This window comes from Panthera onca, chromosome A2, assembly GCF_046562875.1.
Source record: "Panthera onca isolate mPanOnc1 chromosome A2, mPanOnc1 haplotype 2, whole genome shotgun sequence".
Classification (NCBI taxonomy): Eukaryota; Metazoa; Chordata; class Mammalia; order Carnivora; family Felidae; genus Panthera; species Panthera onca.
In genome coordinates, this window is record NC_138340.1 from 7,984,733 (window position 1) to 8,003,167 (window position 18,435).

Genomic DNA, 18,435 nt, shown 5'->3' on the forward strand with positions numbered 1-18,435 from the left:
GGATTTGTTTTCTTACGAACTCGCTACACTGTAGCCCAGCCGCGTTGCCCGGCGCGCGACCCGGCAGCGCCCCGCCCATGCGGCCAGGGCAACCAATGGCAACGCGTCGCCGGGGGGAGATTTACGCTCCGGCCTGGGCGGTGCCTATCCTGATTGGCTGAGCCTCGGCGACCGGTGGACCGCCGGCAATGGCGGGGTTTTCGGTTTTCAAACTCGCCAGGCGGGCGGGAAAGACAAGCCGGTTTAACTGACCCGCGGGAGAAAGGTCAGGGGCAGGGTAGCGCGGGTTGCTTCGGGACCTCGGCACCTCTGGGAGGAAGGGAGGCAAGGCTGGGGCAGCCCAGTTCGGGGTTCCACCGTTCAGTCACGGGATAAGCATTTATTAGCCCTTACTATGTTCAGAGTGTTTTATTTCATTCACTCACCCAGTGTGTGCCGGTACCGTTTTCGGCGCTGGGGAGCGTACATTCTGGCAACTACATAATTTTAAAGACCGTTAAGCACCGCCAAGAAAATAAAACGGGGAAATGGGGTGGGTGAGAAGGACTCACGTTCTGGCTCAGAGTGAGCCAAACCCGGCACAGCAAGGGCCGGGGCGAGGGCAAGTTCACGCTGCAGCCGCGGCCGCCACGTGGACGAGCCAGGGAGGCGAGAGAGCTGAGGTCGGAGGCGACTCTTGCAAATGCTTGCGTTGAAACATTTACTGAGCACCCTCTGTGTACTAGGCGCCCAACTGGAGAGCGAGCCAGCCAGGTGGTTCCTGCTGCGGGACCCCCACCATTTAGGCTGGGAGAAGACAGGAATTAAATCTTTTCAGAATGGTAAACTCTGTGGAGGTGATAAAACGGGTAAGTTATAGTCTCTTGGGAAAAGAAGGCCGTTGAAATAGAGAGGTCAGGGAGGGCCTCCCTGAGGTGACGTGTGCGACCTGAAAGGGAAGGAGCCATGTGACTATCTGGGGAAAAGCATGCCAGGTGAAGGGCATTAGAACCACAAAGGCCTAGGTGGGAGCGCACTTGTGCACAGGAAGCGTGAGGTCTAGAGGAGGAGAGTGGGAGAAGGTGAAGGCAGCTAAGTGAGGAGGAGGGGTAGCGCAGATCAGGCTTGGGTACTGCGGCGAGCGCTTGACTTTTACTTTTAACACAGAAGCTCGTGGGAAGGTTCTGAGACCCACGAGCTGACTTCGAAGTTAACAGGCGCCCTCTGGCGGCCGCAAGAGGAACTGACGGTGGTGTGGGAGCCCGGTTGGAGCCTGGGCCCAAGGAGAGAGTTGGGCAGATGCCACGAGGGGGGCTGGGGAGTGGATGTGTGTTGCCCATCCCCATCCCGGCACTTCGGGGCGGGGGGGGGTGTCCCTGGCATTCCCAGTCCCCAGTCAGTAATATACACAGCAGCCAGATTCATTCTTTTTAATACCATCCTAAAACTCAGGGTGGGCCAGGGTGGCCTCTGGGCTCAGCAGCTGTGAAGGAGGGGCCCCGACACCCCTAAGGCAGGTCACTGCAAGAAGGCACTCACGAGGGGGGCTTCAAGACCCTCCTCTATTCTTCATATAAAATTGGAGGAGTGGGGAGCCCGGAGGCAGAGGGAGGTGGGGAGACTGTTCCTCCTAGCCTGTGGGTAGAGAGAAAGGCAGGGAGGATGCCGGGTGCCGGGAGCAAGAAACGGCTAAGTCAGGGGCCTTCCCTCACACACATCCCCCATCTTCCTCCCAGGAAGTCTACAGTCCCAGCCTGGGGAGAGGGAAGGCCCCATGTCTAGGCCCCACCTCTTCTCTCTCCTAGCTGGTACGAAGTTGATAATCTGCAGGGAAACAATGAGCAGAGACCATCTCAGAATTGGGGAAAGGGAACAGACAGAAAGCCCTCCCCCCAACCTATCCCCCACCCCAGTGCTCATGATCAACCCATGGATATGTAACAAGGACAAGAATGGGGTTGTAACACAGGGATAGTAACCATAGCAACAAGCTCGTTTCCAGGTGCAGATGGGGGTACTATGCGTTCACTCCCTTGCCCAAACCTGATCAGTACCCTAGAACTGCAGCTGCCCCCATTTTAAAGATGGGCCAAACTGAGGCCCAGGGTGGCACAGGGATAAAGACAGGATAGGCCTGGGGCCAGGCCTGTTGAATTTTGGTGCCCTCCAAGCCAGGGCGTAGTCAAAGCCCCGAGACCATCCTTCTGATCTCCTTGACCCCAGCGTCCCAGGGAGCCCGGCTGCCTTACCGCCACTCTGGGTGATGTAGCGAACCCACGGCAGGGCCTGGTAACCGCTTTTCTCAATGATCTTCATGTATCGGACCTGAAACGGAATAGAAAGAGGCGGCCCAGGTGGTGGGGGCAGGCTGGCTGTGGCGAGGGTACCGCGTGGAACGCAACTCGGGGAATTATGCTGGCGCGGTTGGGGAGTGATGAGGGGACGTGGCTCGCGTCAAAGGTTTGGCACATGCAGCGGGAGTAGGGGAAGGGGGAGGCGGCACAGGAGAGTGGGAAAGAGCACGGTGTAAGGGAATAGACACAATGCGGTTTTGGGGGGACGAGGCGACACGGGCCAAGGGAACGGCGCATGGTTTGCGGGTGGGTGAAGACACAGTGAACGTACTGGTGGGGAACAAGATGGCACAGGCCGGCTGCAGAGGGGAGGTGATACCGGCTAGGGAAGGAGCCAAGGGGTAGGAGAATGGGGAGCCCACTGCACTCACCTGGATCCCGGAGACAGTGAAGTAGGGGATCTCAAACTTGACCCCAATAGGGGGCCGGCCCTCCACCTCCTCCTTCTCCACGCTGGGGAGGCCAAAGTGGGCGCGCATCAGGTACTCCTTGCCCCCCTGAGGGCACATGGGGGCGTCAGATACACCAAGAGGCCTCTACACGCCCCACGCTATCCTCACAGTGGCCCCCAAGCAGGCTCTGCTCTCGGTCCATTTCTGACAAGACAGTAAAAGCTCCTGGCCGAGATTCACAGCCGAAGGTTTTTGTCTGTTTTTTTAATGTTTATTTATTTTGGCGGGGGGGAGGAGAGAGAGAGGACGCAGGAACAGGGGAGGGGCAGGGAGAGACAGAGAATCCCAACCAGGCTCCAAGGTCAGCTCAGAGCTTGAACCCACAGGCCGTGAGATCATGCCCCGAGCTGAAATCAAGAGTTGGACGCTTAACCGACTTAGCCGGCCAGGTGCCCCTCACAGCTGAAGTTTCTAACGACGCAGCCTGGTCAGAGTGCTTCTCATGACCATCTCCCATTTTCCAGTCCCCTGATGAGCCCTCGCCACCCCCCCCACCCCCCCTACCCGATCCCCAGGGACTGATCGAATCCTCCGGCAGCCCCAGGATGGGGTATCGTGATCCTGTCTATTTCACAGATGAGCAAACAGAGGTTCCGTGGAGGGAAGTGGGTTTCCAAAGGCTGTCTAGCTCAGGGAGGCAAGGGTGGAGAACTTGAACCCGGGGCTGGTGTCCTCAAGACCTGGGAGGCAGGGACCTGCCGGCCTGGTTTCCGGCTTTATTACCCCTAAAGGATAACCATGTGCATGCAAACATGGGTCTCCAGTTTATTCTCCGCCTCTCGCGAGCAGCAGGGGCAGGCGCCTCAGGCCCCACCCCGTACTCAGTACCCAGTACTCACCGGGAAGGACTTAATACTCCAAATAACGACATTCTTTTCAGGCACGTACTTGGCACTGCCTACACTGGTCTTGAAGCGCGGGGAGTCGGCATCACTGGGCACGGGCACGGATATCTCCACGCCGTTGGCCACCGACTGCTTCTTAAACTGCCCCTTGGCCTGTCAGGGGAGAGGACGGGGCGTGAAGAACTCACTCCTGCATTCTGCCCATGTTCAGCAAGCCCTTTCCCCACAGTACCTCACAGAGAGCCTCCCCAGCCCCGAGGTGCGTACGACCATCCTGCCCATTTCACAGGCGAGGAAATGGAGACGCGGGGCAGCTGCGGCAGTTGCTTGAAGACACACGGCCAACAAGTGGCAGAGCCGGGATTCACACCCACACGAGACTCCAGAAACCCCGTTCTTGGCGCCTTCCGTTTAGACCTTTCGCTGGTCTAAAATGCTGCCTCTTAGCCCATCACACAGGAGTTTTCATTTGATAGCTAGCATTTATTTTTTTTAATTGTTTAATGTTTATTTATTTTTGAGAGAGAAAGAGGGAGACACAGAATCCGAAGCAGGCTCCGGGCTCTGAGCCGTCAGCACAGAGCCTGACGCGGGGCTCGAACTCACGAACCGCGAGATCGTGACCTGAGCCGAAGTCAGACGCTTAACCGACTGAGCCACCCAGGCGCTCCTATTTATTTTTATTTTTAAAATAATTTTTTTTTTAATTTATTTGAGAGAGACAGAGCATCTGTGTGCATGGACACCTGAGAGCTCACCCGCAAGCTGAGGAGGGGCAGAGGGAGAGGCAGAGAGAGAGAACCCCAAACAGGCTCAGCACTGTCAGCACAGAGCCTGAGGCAGGGCCCCATCTCACGAACTGTGAGGTCATGACCTGAGCCGACATCGAGAATCGGACACTTAACTGAGCCACCCAGGTGCCCCAAAGATTTTATTTTTAAGTAATCTCTACACCCAAGAAGGAGTTAGAACCCACAACCTTGAGATCGAGAGTCATATTCTCCACCAACTGAGGCAACCAGGTGTCCCAAGGAGTTGAAATTTTAAATAGGGAAATCAGGAAAGGCCTCTGAAGAGGTGACATTTAGCAAAAAATCGAGGGAGATCAGGGAAGGAGCCACGTGGACATCTAGGGCGGGGAGGGGGTGTGATCCAAGGAAAGGGAACAACCAGTGTAAAGGCCCTGAGGTAGGACCTTGCTTGGTGTGAACAAAGAGGAAGCCGATATAGCTGGAATGGAGTGAGAGAGGGAGACCGTGGAAGGACACAAAGGTGACAGCAGATGGTCGTAGGGTCTAGTGGGCTGCCAGGACTTTGGCTTTTCCTCTCAGTGAAGTGGGAGCCATGGAAGGTTCTGGGCAGAAGAGAGACACGCAGCCAGACTCAAGTGCTCACGGGTGTCCTTTAGAGGAACAGTGGGGGGGCGAGGGCAGGAGATGGGGGACCAGGGTAGATGTGGTGGAGGGAGTGCAAAGCGGGCAGATGAGGGATCTATTCTGACAGTATTTGCTGATGGTTTGTCTGTGTCCCCCAGGTAGCAAGCTCCCTGAGGGCAGCATATCTTTTATTTCTTCCCTCTTGTCCCTCAGTTCCCTTACAAAGTAGAGGCTCAGTTAAAACCACAATGTGAATAGTTGCGATTTGTGCGCCATTTAGACATTATTGGGAACTTACTATGTTCTTACTGGGGAAAAGAAATCCACACAGGAGTAGATGCAGTACCGACGCAGGTCAATAGAGCAGAGGCCAGAGGAGGTGAGAGGGTGGGGAGCCGAAACCTTGGGCCAGCCCAAGTAGGAGCAACAGCCAATGCAAAACCCCCACAGGGAACTGTGCCTGACACGTCTGAGAACCAGCCAGGAGACCCGTGTGGCCGGAGGGGAGTGAGGAGCCAGGGAGGGTGAGAGAGAAGGTTAGGGTGGAGACTGTGGGGAGGGGCAGATCAAACACCTAAGTCATTGTTCCCCTGGGCCTACCTTGACCATGATCTCCACACGGCTGTGGGAGAACTTCTCAATGACGGACTCAATCCAGATCAACGGCTTGACCTACAGGTGGCAGAAGAGGGGGCTGTTGGAGGTTCTGGGGTCACCTCTCACCCCCTCCAGGGGGCCTCTCCCCTGCTTCACCTGGGTGCTGAGGCGGTAGGACATGAGCTCAAAGTCGCCGTCGGGTGGGATGAAGGAGATAGTGCGGTCATTGTCAAAGCGAGACAGCCGCACACACTGGTGGAATTTGACGTCTTCCAGTTCCACAGACTTGTTCTTGCTTCCTGAAACTCGGAGCCAAGCAGGCAGGTGACCCTGGGGGTCTGGGACAGGGTCTTTAGCCCTGTCTTCCCTGCCTACCACTTATCATTACTTCTGTTTTAGAGATAAGGAAACTGAGGCCCAGAGAGGACAAGGAATTTGCCCAGGGTCACCGAGCTGGCCAGGGGCAGAGCTAGGATCTGAACCCAGGGAATCTGGCTCTTGCTGTCAGGTTTTCTTTTGTTTTTAATTTAAGTTTATTTTGAGAGAGAGACAGAGAAGGGGAGGGGCAGAGAGAGGGAGAGAGAATCCCCAGCAGGCTAAACTGTCAACATGGAGCCCGATGTGGGGCTTGAACTCACATACCGTGAGATCATGACCTGAGCCAAAACCGAGGGTCGGACACTCAACCAACTGAGCCACCCAGGCGCCCTGCTATCAGGTTTTTCAATATGATGTTCTTCTGTCTCCTACTCCCACTGAAATGTCAGCGCCAAGGGCAGGGATTGGTCTTTTTCTCCATTGTATTTGTGCCAGGCGGTATCCACTTTTGGCACCAGGGAACCAGCAGCCGCAGCACCGGCTGTGACCAGCAGAGGGCACGCGAGTGCTTATTTCAGAGCCGGTTGCGATTCTCTGGGTCCCCAGATGGGGTAGGGTCAGCTCCCTCGCGCGCCCCCCTCCAGATGCTTACGGCCAGTGAGCTCAAAGAGCACACGGTCGTTGAGGCCAAGCCGCAGCTCTGGCATTCCCGACAGAAACACCTTGAGCTTGATGGTGCCCACGATCTCGCTCAGCAGGACGCTGCCATTGGCATTGACCTGAGGGTGCACATGACACAGGACGGGGTGTCAACGGGCATAGAGCCTCCTCTCCTGCCCCCAGGCCATGGAAGGAGAGGGGTAGAGGTGTGGGGGGCTCACCAGCAGGTTGACAGACTCTATGACATCAATGAACACCTCATTCTTCTTGTACTTGATGCCCTCAGAGCGCCAGGACACAGCATTGGTGACAGTGGGTGGCACTCGAGATTTGCCGGTCTCCAGCTTGTTGCCCTGCTGTGTGATGTACCTGTCAGGAAGGCAGGGGCGACAAGCAGCTGGACCCAGGGACACCTCCCTGACCCTCCCCGACTTCCTTCCATTAGCGGCCCACTCACTCCTGCAGGATCTTGCTGTCGGTGGTCTGTGGGAAGCCGAAGTCCATGAGCTCGTCCAGCAGCTCGTAGACGATGACGAAGTTGTCTCGGATGCTCTCCTCCTCCAGCTCCTTGAAGTATTCAGAGAATACCTGGGGGTGTGGGGAAACAGACACCAACAGAGGCGTGGCTGTGGTGTAGCTGGGGCCGTGGGCCGCGGCCGCACTCATCCAGCCATCAATTCAACAAGCAGCTGATGGGTGTCTGCCATATACCAGTGCTGGAACATTAATGGTGAGCGGAGTCAACAATGTCCGTGCCTCCGTGGAACAGTCTAGCGAGGGAAATGGACTGGTAACAGAACCAACACGATACAACGTGCTGAGTGCAAAAAATGAGGAAACCACAAAGTGGGAACCCTGAGGCATGGAGGTCCAGGAAGCCTTCCTGGAGGAGGGATTGGAAGGGCTCAGAACTATTTTGTGTGTGTGTGTGTGTGTACCATGAAACGCTGTGTATCTGGTGCTATTTATGGAGTAAGGTTTCCAGTACATAAAATATACAAGATGACAAAGGAAACCCATTATATAGAAATACAGCTAAGCTCATGGATTCCCTGAATTCTATCCACAGGGCTTTAGGGGTTTGGGGACCCCAAGTCCAGAGCCTCTGGGGATTAGGAGGCGTGACCTCCGCAGAGAGCCTGTCAGTCATCTGACATTTGAAAAACCCTCCGTGTCTCACTCTGTTCCAGCCCCATTGGCCTTCTTTCTGTTCTCACCTCAGAGCCTTCGCATATGCTGTCCCCTCTGCCCGGGACATTCTTGCCATTCAGGCCTCAGCTCCAATATCACCTCCTCAGTGAAGCCACCACCATCCCTCCTGCCCCCTTGAGTATCAAGGTGAGTCTAGCACCCTCGTCACTGGTTCTCCTAATGTCTTGTTGAATCACCTTCATGTCCTTTAACTCCTCAAGACAGGCAGGGACTGTGCCTCTCTTATGCAGAGCTGCTCCCCTCTCTGCCTGGCAGGAGGCAAGTCAATACATATTTCTTGTTGGTTGGAAAGTATTTACCAAGCACCTTCTCAGTCATTGAAAATGGCATGGGGGTGCCTGGGTGGCTCAGTTGGTTGAGCTTCCAACTTCGGCTCAGGTCGTGATCTCCCAGTTCATGGGTTCAAGCCCCACATCTGGGGCTGTGCTGACAGCTCAGAGCCTGGAGCCTGCTTCAGATTCGGTGTCTCCCTCCCTCTGCCCCTCCCCCATTCATGCTCTGTCTCTGTCTCTCTCAAAAATGAATAAACATTAACAAAAATTTTTTTTAGGAAAAGGGGGCACTGGGATTGGAACCCGGTTTTCTCTGGCTCAGATTTGAGTAGTATACCCTCTTGGGACCTCTTTGGTCCTTGTCCTATAGGGAGAGATGATCCCACAGCAGCTAATGAGAACACAGAGATAGATGCGGCTTCCATGGGGCGAGGTCAGGGAAAGCTTCCTAGGAAAGATGGATCCTGAAAGACAAGGGCGAGACAGGTAGACAGACAGACCAGCCGGCCGATGGGAAGCCAGAACTTACCTCCACCGTCTTGTAGAGGAAGGAGTACACGAGGGAGGCGTTGGCGTTCTTCAGCGTGGTGGCCACCACTATGGGCAGCAAGGTTAAGGAAAAGGTGCCATTTTGGAGGTCTCAAATGGAGCACGGACCCTAAAACCTCACCCTGTCCTCCCACCCTCATCTCACCTCTGTCCACCCACCCCCTGCCCCCAACCTGAACCACTGATGTGCTGTGCAACTTCTGTCCTCAGTCCAGCCTCTCTGGACCTGAGCTGCCAACACCCCAGGCCTCCAGGGACCCAGCCAGAGTCTGGATACAATAGAGGTTGCTGTGTTTGATCCACAAAAAGTGGACCCGGCCATGGCTCAGCAGCGGGGCCAAGGCGCCCTCCTCCTCCCGCTGCATGAGCAGAGGCATGAAGTTCTCAATCTCACTCATGGCCACATCGCCCTTGTAGTTGCGGCTGATCAGGGGCTAAGCGTGAGCAGAGAAGGCCCGGTCACTGCTGGGATCTGGGACCCTTCATCCGGGGGCATCAGAGTGTCTGGTTCTGACCCTAATTCCTGAGTGAAGGGCAGGGACAAGACTCTGCCACTCTGTGCCTCAGTTTCCTCTTCTGTAAAATGGGTGCACGATAGCAACAGCAAACATGTCTGGAGTCCTCCAGGAAGACCAGGCCGTGTCCTACTAAAGACTGGATGTTTGCTAACTGATTTTGTTCTCACTACAATCTGCGGGGGGTGTGCCATCACCCTCTTCATTTGAAGGATGGGGAAACTGAGGTGTGACCCACGTGTATAACAGCTGGGGAGACTGGGAATTGAACCAACACACCCTGGATCCAGAATTCCCGCTCTTGCCCAGGGCTTCAGAGGCACCAAATTGGTGAGGTAGGGATGACAGGAGGGAAGGAGGAAGGAGGAAGGGAAGGCGGGAAGGAAGGCAGGAAGGCAGGAAGGAAGGAAGGAAGCTTATAGGAAGAAAGATAGGTTATATAGCTCCTGTTAGCTCATATACCTCTGTCTGGCAGGAAATAAGCAGTCAATGATAATAGTACCTACTTCCTAAGGTGGTTTAGTCCAGTGTTTAGAACCAGGATGGCACAGGGCTGGTCCTCAAACACCCTACGCTTCACCACCACCGTTTTTGTTGATATTAAATGACCAGACGAATGAGAGGGGGCTCCAGAAAGGGAGAGCCCCAAAAGGGAATGAGGGTCTCCTGCCCCTGCCATCTTCCCCAAATATTAATAATGTGGATGATGAAGGTGACAGAAATAACTTCAATCGACTGAACGCCTAATGTTTGGAGCAGGGCTACTGTGCTAAGTAGTTTACATTCATCGGGTTATATTAATTCCTATTGGGTGGGGACCTGTTATTCCCATCTTTACGGGTAGGGAGACTGAGGCTCGGAGAGGCAAAGCCCCTAGCCCCGGCACCTGGTTGGGAAACAGTGGAGGTGGGATTCGACCCGCGACTTCCAGGGATTGGGGGAGGGGTGTACCCGCTCTCCCGGAGCTTTCTGGAGCCTCCCGGCCTGCGAGGAGGGGCCGCCCCTGGCTCCAGGGGAGCGCAGCCTCACCTGTCCTTCCCCCGTATCCCCAGCTCCCGGCCTTACCTTGCCCTTGACGTCGAGGATGAAGACAGCCGAGGCGGACATTGTGGCGGCCGGCGGACCTGGGAGGCGGGGAGGGAGCGCCGGGAGGCGACGGCGGCGCCGCTTCCTTCTTCCTGCGGAAGCGCCGGCGCGCAGGTGAGAGCCCAGGTGAGTGCGTCTTAAAGGGGAGGCCTCCAGGTGAGCGGCGCGGTTGGCCGACGCGAAGACTGCTGCAGGGCGGAGCTTTGGAGGGGAGCGCTGCCCCGCCTCACTGTCCCTCTGCACCCAGGAGTGCTGATGGGAGGAGTCTCCAGACCAACCATCCATCCATTCGTCCACCCAGCCAGCAAGCCAGCCAGCCAGCCATCCGCCCACTCACCTATCCATCTACCCCCCTACTCATTCACCCACCCACCCGTCCATCCACCCACCCACCCACCCGTCCATCCACCTACTCACACATCCCTCCACTCAACCCACCCATCCATCCACCCATTCACCTCCATCCATCCACCCACCCACCCACCCACCCACCCATCCATCTACCCACCCACCCATCCACCCCCCACCCACCCACCCATCCATCCCTCCACTCAACCCACCCATCCATCCACCCCCCACTCACCATCCGCCCATCCATCCACCCACCTATCCATCTATTCACCAATCCCACCCACCCACCCATCCACCCCCCACCCACCCACCCATCCATCCCTCCACTCAACCCACCCATCCATCCACCCCACACCCACCATCCGCCCATCCATCCACCCACCTATCCATCTATTCACCAATCCCACCCACCACCCACCCATCCATCCACCTACTCACCCATCCCTCCACTCGCCCACACATTCACCCACCCACCCATCCATCCACCCCCCCCACCCATCCACCCATCCATCCATCTCCATCCATCCACCTACTCACACATCCCTTCACTCAACCCACACATTCATCCTCATCCACCCATCCATCTACCCACCTACTCATCCACCCATTCACCCGCCCACCCATCTATCCATCCACCCACCCATCCACCCACCCATTCATCCACCCATTCATTCATTCATTCATCTTGTTTCTCCTCCGTCTTGTTATCACCCCCATGCATATCAGCCCCATTAGGGCAGAGATTTTGTCCTGTTCATCTCTGTGTCCCCAGTGCCCCATACTGGGCACTCAATATTATTTGTCCAGATCATTCATTCATTCGTACAATAACTATTGACTAATTAATTTATTCTTTCACTCAAATATTTACCGACTAGTAAATTCCTTCACTGAGGAACTGTGGGTAGCACTGTGAGCAGAAGAAATGTAGCTGCCTTTATTATTATTCTTAAAGTTAGTCTTACTGATACCAAAAATATTCATGCTCCTACTGTGTGACACGAAGATGTTGATAGAGGGGTGCCTGGGTGGCTTAGCTGGTTAAGCGTCTGACTCTTGACTTTGGCTCAGGTCGTTATCTCGCTGTTCATGGGTTTGAGCCCTGAGTAAGGCTCTGCATTGACGGTGCAGAGCCTGCTTGGGATTCTCTCTCTTTCTCTCTCTGCCCCTACCCCATTCTCAATCTCTCTCTCTCTCTCTCTCTCTCTCTCAATAAATAAACTTAAAAAGTTTTTTAGAGGGGCACCTGGGTGGCTCAGTTGGTTGGGCATCCGACTTTGGCTCAGATCATGATCTCTTGGTTTCTGGGTTTGAATCCCACCTCAGGCTCTGTGCACAGAGCCTGGACCCTGCTTCAGATCCTGTGTCTCCCCCTCTCTCTGCCCGTCCCATGCTCATGCTCTGTCTCTCTCTGTCTCTCAGTAATAAATAAACATTAAAAACAATTTTTTTTTAATTTTTTTAGAAAGATGTTGATAGAATGTTGAAAAGATAGGGGTGCCTGGGTGGCTCAGTCGGTTCAGCATCCGACTCTTGATTTCTGCCCAAGTCATGATCTCACAGTTCATGAGTTCAAGCCCCGCATCAGGATCTGCACTAACAGAGTGCAGCCTACTTGGGATTCACTCTCTCCCTCTCTCTCTCTTTCTGTCCCTCCCCCACTCTCTCTATCTCTCAAAATATATAAATAAACATTTTTTGGAAAAAATAATGTAGACAAGGTAAATGATCAGTATTATTGTGAGTATATTAGAAAATTATTCACTCAACGAACATTTATTGAGCACCTACTGGGTGCTGGACTGAACATACAGAAGCCGCTTTCGTTATGGTGATGCCGCTGATGCTGTTGATGATGATTCGCGGAGTGAGTAAATATTTATTGGGTAGCCTCTGTGGCACTATAGGTGGCAAGTGGACAAAGCCACTCCGCTGCTCTCTTGAAGGGAGGGTGAGAGGCACATAACATAAGACGATCTCTGCTCATGACAGGAGCCCTGAAGGCCAGTAAAGTGGTGGCGAGGTTGGGGGCTGTTAGAGAAGGAATGCCGGGCTGTGAGACAGATCAGGGAAGGGACTGACATTTGGAAATTCCCTACCATGACCTTATGAGTAGGAATCAGCCAGCAGAAAGAGTCCCCGTGCAGAGCCCGGCAAGGCAACTGGAACCAGCTGCTTGAGCTCAAGTCCTGGCCCTGCCACCAGCCAGCTGGGTGGCCTTGGGCACCTGCCCTCCCCTCCCTGGATTCCTGTCTGCACATCTGTGAGATAGAGTTAACTACACTCTCCTCATTAGGCTATTGTGCACAGGCATGGGTTATCACCCCCAATGGGACTCTTGGAGCAGGCCTGGGACGGAGCCAGCCCCCAGTAAATTATTAGTATTAGCTATTATTGGTGCTATTATTGTTGCTGTTGTTGTTATTATTATTATTATTATTTTTTTTTTAATTTTTTTTTCAACGTTTTTTTTTTTTTTATTTATTTTTGGGACAGAGAGAGACAGAGCATGAACGGGGGAGGGGCAGAGAGAGAGGGAGACACAGAATCGGAAACAGGCTCCAGGCTCCGAGCCATCAGCCCAGAGCCTGACGCGGGGCTCGAACTCATGGACCGCGAGATCGTGACCTGGCTGAAGTCGGACGCTTAACCGACTGCGCCACCCAGGCGCCCCTATTATTATTCTTATTATTACTATTATTTACTGTGTAGTGGGGATGGTCCCTCTTGGGCCTCAGTCTCTCCTTCTGTTAAATGGGAGTAAGAGTCTTGGTGCTTCGCTCACTGGCCTGCCGGGCATACCTCGATGTCTGCCCATTAACTGTTGTGGACCCCATACTGTCTGCCCTGCTAGTGGGACGAGCTGGGGCAGGAAAGGGAAAACTCACTTTCAGCCTGGCTGGAACTGATCCTGCTGGGAGGGGTGGGGAGGGTCCTGAAGGGCCTGGTGGAGGGGAGAGGGCACTCAGCTCTCCCAGGCTTCATCCTTCTGCAAACCCAGCCCCACACCTTTATCAGCTGCTGGGGGTGGGGTGGGTGTCCCCATAAGGGGACTTGAGGCAGGGTGGTGAGAGCAGCAGATATGAGAACCACCACTCCCCTCTCTGCTGGTGTCTAACGTGGATAATATCACGGCACCGAGAGCTGACGTGCACGTTCATTGAACACTCCTAACGCTTTTTTTAAGTTTATTTATTTTGCAAGAGAGAGCGAGCAGGAGAGGGGCAGAGAGAGAACGAGAGCGAGAGAATCCCAAGCAGGCTGCGCGCTGTCAGTGCAGAGCCTGATGTGGGGCTCGAACCCACAAAGCACAAGATCACGATGTGAGCCAAAACTAAGAGTCAGACGTTGAACCGACTGAGCCACCCAGGCCCCACTCCTGACACTTCTTTGTGTCTTCCTCAATTATTTTTTCAAGTTTTATTTTTTCGCTGTTTGACTTTGGCCTTCCCATCTTTGGTCTTCCTGAAAATCCAGGACCTGAGGGGGAAAACATTTCCTGTCTTCTCACATTGGAAGAAGCAGAGGCACAGAGAGGTGAAGCCACTTGCCCAACGTCACACAGCTGTGAAGCAGCTGAACCAGAATTTGAACCTGAGTCCTGGCATTCAAGAGCCCAATCCCAACCCACTCCCAACTGCTCCGCCATATTGCCAGATACAAGTATTGCTACTAAATGGGGCGCCTGTGTGGCTCAGTCAGTTGAGTGTTCGACTCTTGATCCTGGCTCCAGTCATGATCTCACGGTTCGTGAGTTCAAGCCCCGCATTCCGCTCTGTGCTGACCTCTAGGAGCCTGTTTGGGATTCTCTCTCTCTCTCTCTCTCTCTCTCTCTCTCTCTCTGCCTCTCCCCCACGCTCTCTCAAAATAAGCAAATAAACTTAAAACAAACAAACAGATATTGCCACTACTAATAACAGCTCTCGTTTGTGTGGTGCTCATTATACCCAGGCCCTGCCCTCCATGTCCTCCATGTGGGAATCCTCCTAGCAACAATTAGAAACAATGCCTTGAGTTCTGGAGGCCTATTCCATTCCACAGATGGGAAAGCTGAGGTGAGGAGAACATCTGCTGACTTGGACAAAGTCATCCAGTCAGCAATGGAAAACCCAAGGTTTTATGATGTCTTTGCTCAAAAGAGGGGGATTCCTGCCCCTCTCCTACCTGTCCCCTGCTCAGAAGGTGGCCCGGGGGGTTGCAGACACTGTCGGGCCCTTGCCCCAGCCCATCACCACCGAACCTCTCAAGAGCCCTTCTCCTGGGTCCCTGAGATGTTTTCAGGCAGTAAATAGAACCCAAAAGCCTGGGCCCAGAGCCCTGGAATCTGAAACTCAAGGCCCGTTTGGCTGAAAAATTCATGAACCCAAAAGCTTCTGTGGGGTCAGAGAACAGAGCAGCTCTGTGTGCCCAGCCGCCCCGCCTCAGCTGCAACCTCTCCTATCCCCAGGGGCTGTGGCCTTGTCCCAGTTCCTCCGAGATGCCTACCGTCTGCCCCAGCCTCCCCTCTGGGACTCTGCCTCTAGGCTCCCCCTTCAATCCCTTCTCCACACTTTACTAAAGGGATCCATCTGAAACTCAAAACTCCCTCACTCTCACATCCCCCATGGCTCCCATTGCCCTCGAGTTGCCTGACCTGGTACAGTCAGGATCAACCCCTGCTGACCTCTCCCACGAGCCACTGCTTGAACCCACTACCCCAGATGAAATTGACTTCCTTAATTTCAGTTCCTCTCTCCCTTTCTCTCTTTCCTCAGACACCTAACCGCGCAGGATACAACGCCTGCCCCTTTGTGCTTTCTTGGCCTCTTTCTCAAGCAGCAAGGTCTCCTCTTCAAGGAGTCTTCTCTGATCTTCCGATCCACGTCTAGGTCACGTCTGTTCTCTGGGCTCTCTCAAATGTCCCATGCTTCCCTGTCACAGCTGTGTTGCACTGTGTTTTTAAAAATCTATTTTTTTTTTAATTTTTTTTTTTTTTTACCGTTTATTTTTGAGACAGAGACAGAGCATGAACAGGGGAGGGGCAGAGAGAGAGGGAGACAAAGAATCCGAAACAGGCTCCAGGCTCTGAGCCATCAGCACAGAGCCGGACGCGGGGCTCGAACTCACGGACCGCGTGATCGTGACCTGAGCCGAAGCCGGACGCTCAACCGACTGAGCCACCCAGGCGCCCCTTTAAAAATCTATTTAAAAAAAAAAACAACCCTTTTATTATCATTGCTGTATTTATACATATGGCATAAACTACCATTTTATCCATTTCAAATGTACAGTCCAGGAACATCAAGCAGATTCACACCATTATGTAACAACCCTCACCATCTATCTCCAGGACTCCTTTCACCTTGCGGGGCACCTGGGGCTCAGTCGGTTGCACATCCGACTTGATTCAGGTCATGACCTCGCGGTTTGAGAGGCCCTTGTCAGGCTCTGTGCTCACAGCTCAGAGCCTGGAGCCTGCTTCCAGTTCTGTCTGTCTGTCTCTTTCTCTGCCCCTCCCCCACTCACGCTTTGTCTCTCTCTCTCTCTCTCTCAAAAATAAATTAAAAAACAAAACAAAACAAAACTCCTTTCACCTTGCAAAACTGAGACTCTGTCCCATGAAACCCTAACCTCCCAGCCCCTTGGGCCCCTCCCTAGCCCCTGGTGCCCACCGTCTCCTTTCTTTCTCCATGAATTTGACTCCTTTGGGGACCTCAAATAAATGGAATCATACAGCATTTATCCTTTTGTGACTGGCCTGTTTAAATCCATTTTTAAAAATTTCTAATGTTTATTTATTTATTTTGAGAGAGAGACAGCAGGGGAGGGGCAGAGAGAGAGAGAGAGAGAATCCCAAACCGGGGTCTACACTGTCACTGTAGAGTCGGATACAGGGCTCCGTCTCACCAACCTCGAGATCATGACCTGAGCCGAAATCCAGTCAGACACTCAACCAACTGAGACACCCAGGTGCCCCTAAATCTATTTTTTACCAACAGGGCACCAGGGGCCCTTTTTCCTCCACATTCAGTCTTTTTTAAAACAAAATTTTAATCACCCAACAAACGCATGAATATTTTCTCCTATTAAAGAAAGAGGAAGAAAGAGAGAACATTGTAGATTGGGAAAAGGTCCCCTGTGCCCACCCCCCATCTTGGTCTTTCTGACAACCACTGATTCGTTCAGATCTTTTTCTATTAAGGTACAGGCAGGTGTGTGTGTGTGTGTGTGTGTGTGTGTGTGTGTGTGTGTGTGTGTGGTCATATCTCTCTATTCCCCCATACCATCCACAACTACCGACTAAATACAACTTACGATTTCTACTCACCAACAGGACCTGGCAATCTAACTGGGCTACTCTGGCAGGGTTATGGATTATCTGTGAATGGTGAAGTCAGGCTCCATGAGTTCAAATCCTTGTAGAGCCCCACATTCACTAACTGGGTGACTGTGGAGAAATTAGTTAACCCCTCTCTCCAACTGGAAAATGGTTGCAAGGATTTAAGACAAAGCACTTAATGAGTGGCTTAGCCTCTTTGTGTCACTTTCCCCCACTGGAAAATGCTTGTAAAGATTTAATATAAAGCATTTAATACCTCTTCTGATGCTGACTAAGCTCCCTATAAACATTCACTCTTGTTATAACCTGCAGGGCCACCTCCTTCCTTCTTAGGGTATTTAAAATTTTTCCACTTTTAAAACGAAACGTGTTAGGAAGGGGCAGATGTCAAATACTTGCCACAAACTGAACCCACCTGTGTGACCACAGCCCTGGTTCCTGTCACCCCGGAAGCTGCCTCAGAGGTGCTACCACCCACAAAGGCAACTGAACCCATGCTTAGTTACCATAGGTTGATGAACTATGTCTGTCTTAGAATTTCATTCAAAAGTACCTGGTCTTTGTCACTTGACACAATACTTTCTTTGCTACTCATCCACGCTATTGAACTTACCGGTAATTGGTGACTTTTGATTGCTGAGGACTATTCTGTGGTATGGATGGGACCACAGTGTGTTGAACTGTGAATTCACAGCTGTTGAAGTGTGACTTCACCCATTTATGGACATTTGGGTTCCTACCAATTTCTGGCCGTTATGAACAAAGCTGTATAAAGTTGCTGTGAACATTCGTATACAAGACTTTGTATTTTCTTTCTTTCTTTCTTTCTTTCTTTCTTTCTTTCTTTCTTTCTTTCTTTCTTTCTTTCTTTCTTTCTTTCTTTCTTTCTTTCCTAATCTTATGGTTTTATTTTTCTGTGATAAACACCTACGAGTAAAATGGTTGGATCATAAGGCACCTGTTAAACTTTATAAGAAACTGAAAAAACTTTTTCTTTTTTATAACATTTATTTATTTATTTTTGTTTATTTATTTTTGAGACAGAGAGGTGACAGAAAGAGAGAGAGAGAGAGGAGAGCCACCCCGGCGCCCCAAGAGAGCCTTCCCCCAAGTAGTTGTGTCAGTCTGCATTCCCACCGGCAGTGTAGGAGAGTCTCATTTGCTCCAGTTCTTTAAGCAATACTTGGTACCCTTCACCTTCTTACCTGTAGCTCTTCTGGTGGATGTGTGGTGGCATATCTCTGAATTTTAATTTGCATCTCCTTGACGGCGTCATTCTTTTTGTTCACTGCATAGTATTCCCTCCCTCTCAGCGAGTTGCGTGCGCGCCTTTGTCCGCGCGCGTGCAAGCCTCCCCCGTTTTTTACAATGACTATCAAAGCAGCAGGTAGCAACCTTTGACAGGTGCTCCCCATGCACACGCGCCGCCGATGGCTTCTCCAGGGTCGATGGCAGAGATGAATCGCACAGGGTGAACACGGTTGGATTTAATCTTTTTTTGCCAGTAACATTTTGTCCCACAGCCTGTGCTCACCCCGCTGGTTGTTACC

At 52.8% G+C, this 18,435-nt stretch overlaps 1 protein-coding gene and 1 long non-coding RNA gene across 3 annotated transcripts; one reads left to right on the top strand and one right to left on the bottom strand.

Moving 5' to 3' along the window:
- The first annotated feature begins 9 nt into the window (after nucleotides 1-9).
- Nucleotides 10-16,384, top strand: LOC132678197 (uncharacterized). The gene is made up of 5 exons (XR_009609513.3): nucleotides 10-265; nucleotides 726-848; nucleotides 7,804-7,919; nucleotides 10,182-10,341; nucleotides 14,518-16,384. It is a non-coding gene; the product is annotated as an uncharacterized LOC132678197 (long non-coding RNA).
- Nucleotides 1,396-10,432, bottom strand: AP1M2 (adaptor related protein complex 1 subunit mu 2). Of its 2 annotated transcripts, none has more exons than XM_060630221.3 (12): nucleotides 10,195-10,432; nucleotides 8,892-9,048; nucleotides 8,595-8,662; nucleotides 7,039-7,169; nucleotides 6,803-6,950; nucleotides 6,574-6,700; nucleotides 5,760-5,908; nucleotides 5,607-5,678; nucleotides 3,625-3,783; nucleotides 2,705-2,830; nucleotides 2,229-2,304; nucleotides 1,396-1,803 (listed from the first exon to the last, which is right to left on the bottom strand). In XM_060630221.3, exons 1-12 carry the CDS (start codon nucleotides 10,234-10,236, stop codon nucleotides 1,781-1,783), a joined length of 1,278 nt encoding a protein of 425 aa, XP_060486204.1. In that variant the 5' UTR covers nucleotides 10,237-10,432; the 3' UTR covers nucleotides 1,396-1,780. The 2 variants fall into 2 exon arrangements, with proteins under 2 accessions (XP_060486204.1, XP_060486205.1); XM_060630222.3 differs by having other exon boundaries at nucleotides 5,760-5,902; nucleotides 10,195-10,422.
- Nucleotides 16,385-18,435: the final 2,051 nt, after the last annotated feature.

What these genes read in the sequence shown, in the direction of transcription:
- AP1M2 (XM_060630221.3), bottom strand. Translation starts at nt 10,236, where the DNA reads ATGTCCGCCTCGGCTGTCTTCATCCTCGACGTCAAGGGCAAG. An exon ending in GACAGCAAGATCCTGCAGGA is followed by an intron (nt 6,951 to 7,038) that starts GTGAGTGGGCCG and finishes CCTTCCTGACAG; the next exon opens with GTACATCACACAGCAGGGCA. An exon ending in GCTCTTTGAGCTCACTGGCC is followed by an intron (nt 5,909 to 6,573) that starts GTAAGCATCTGG and finishes CTTGGCTCCGAG; the next exon opens with TTTCAGGAAGCAAGAACAAG.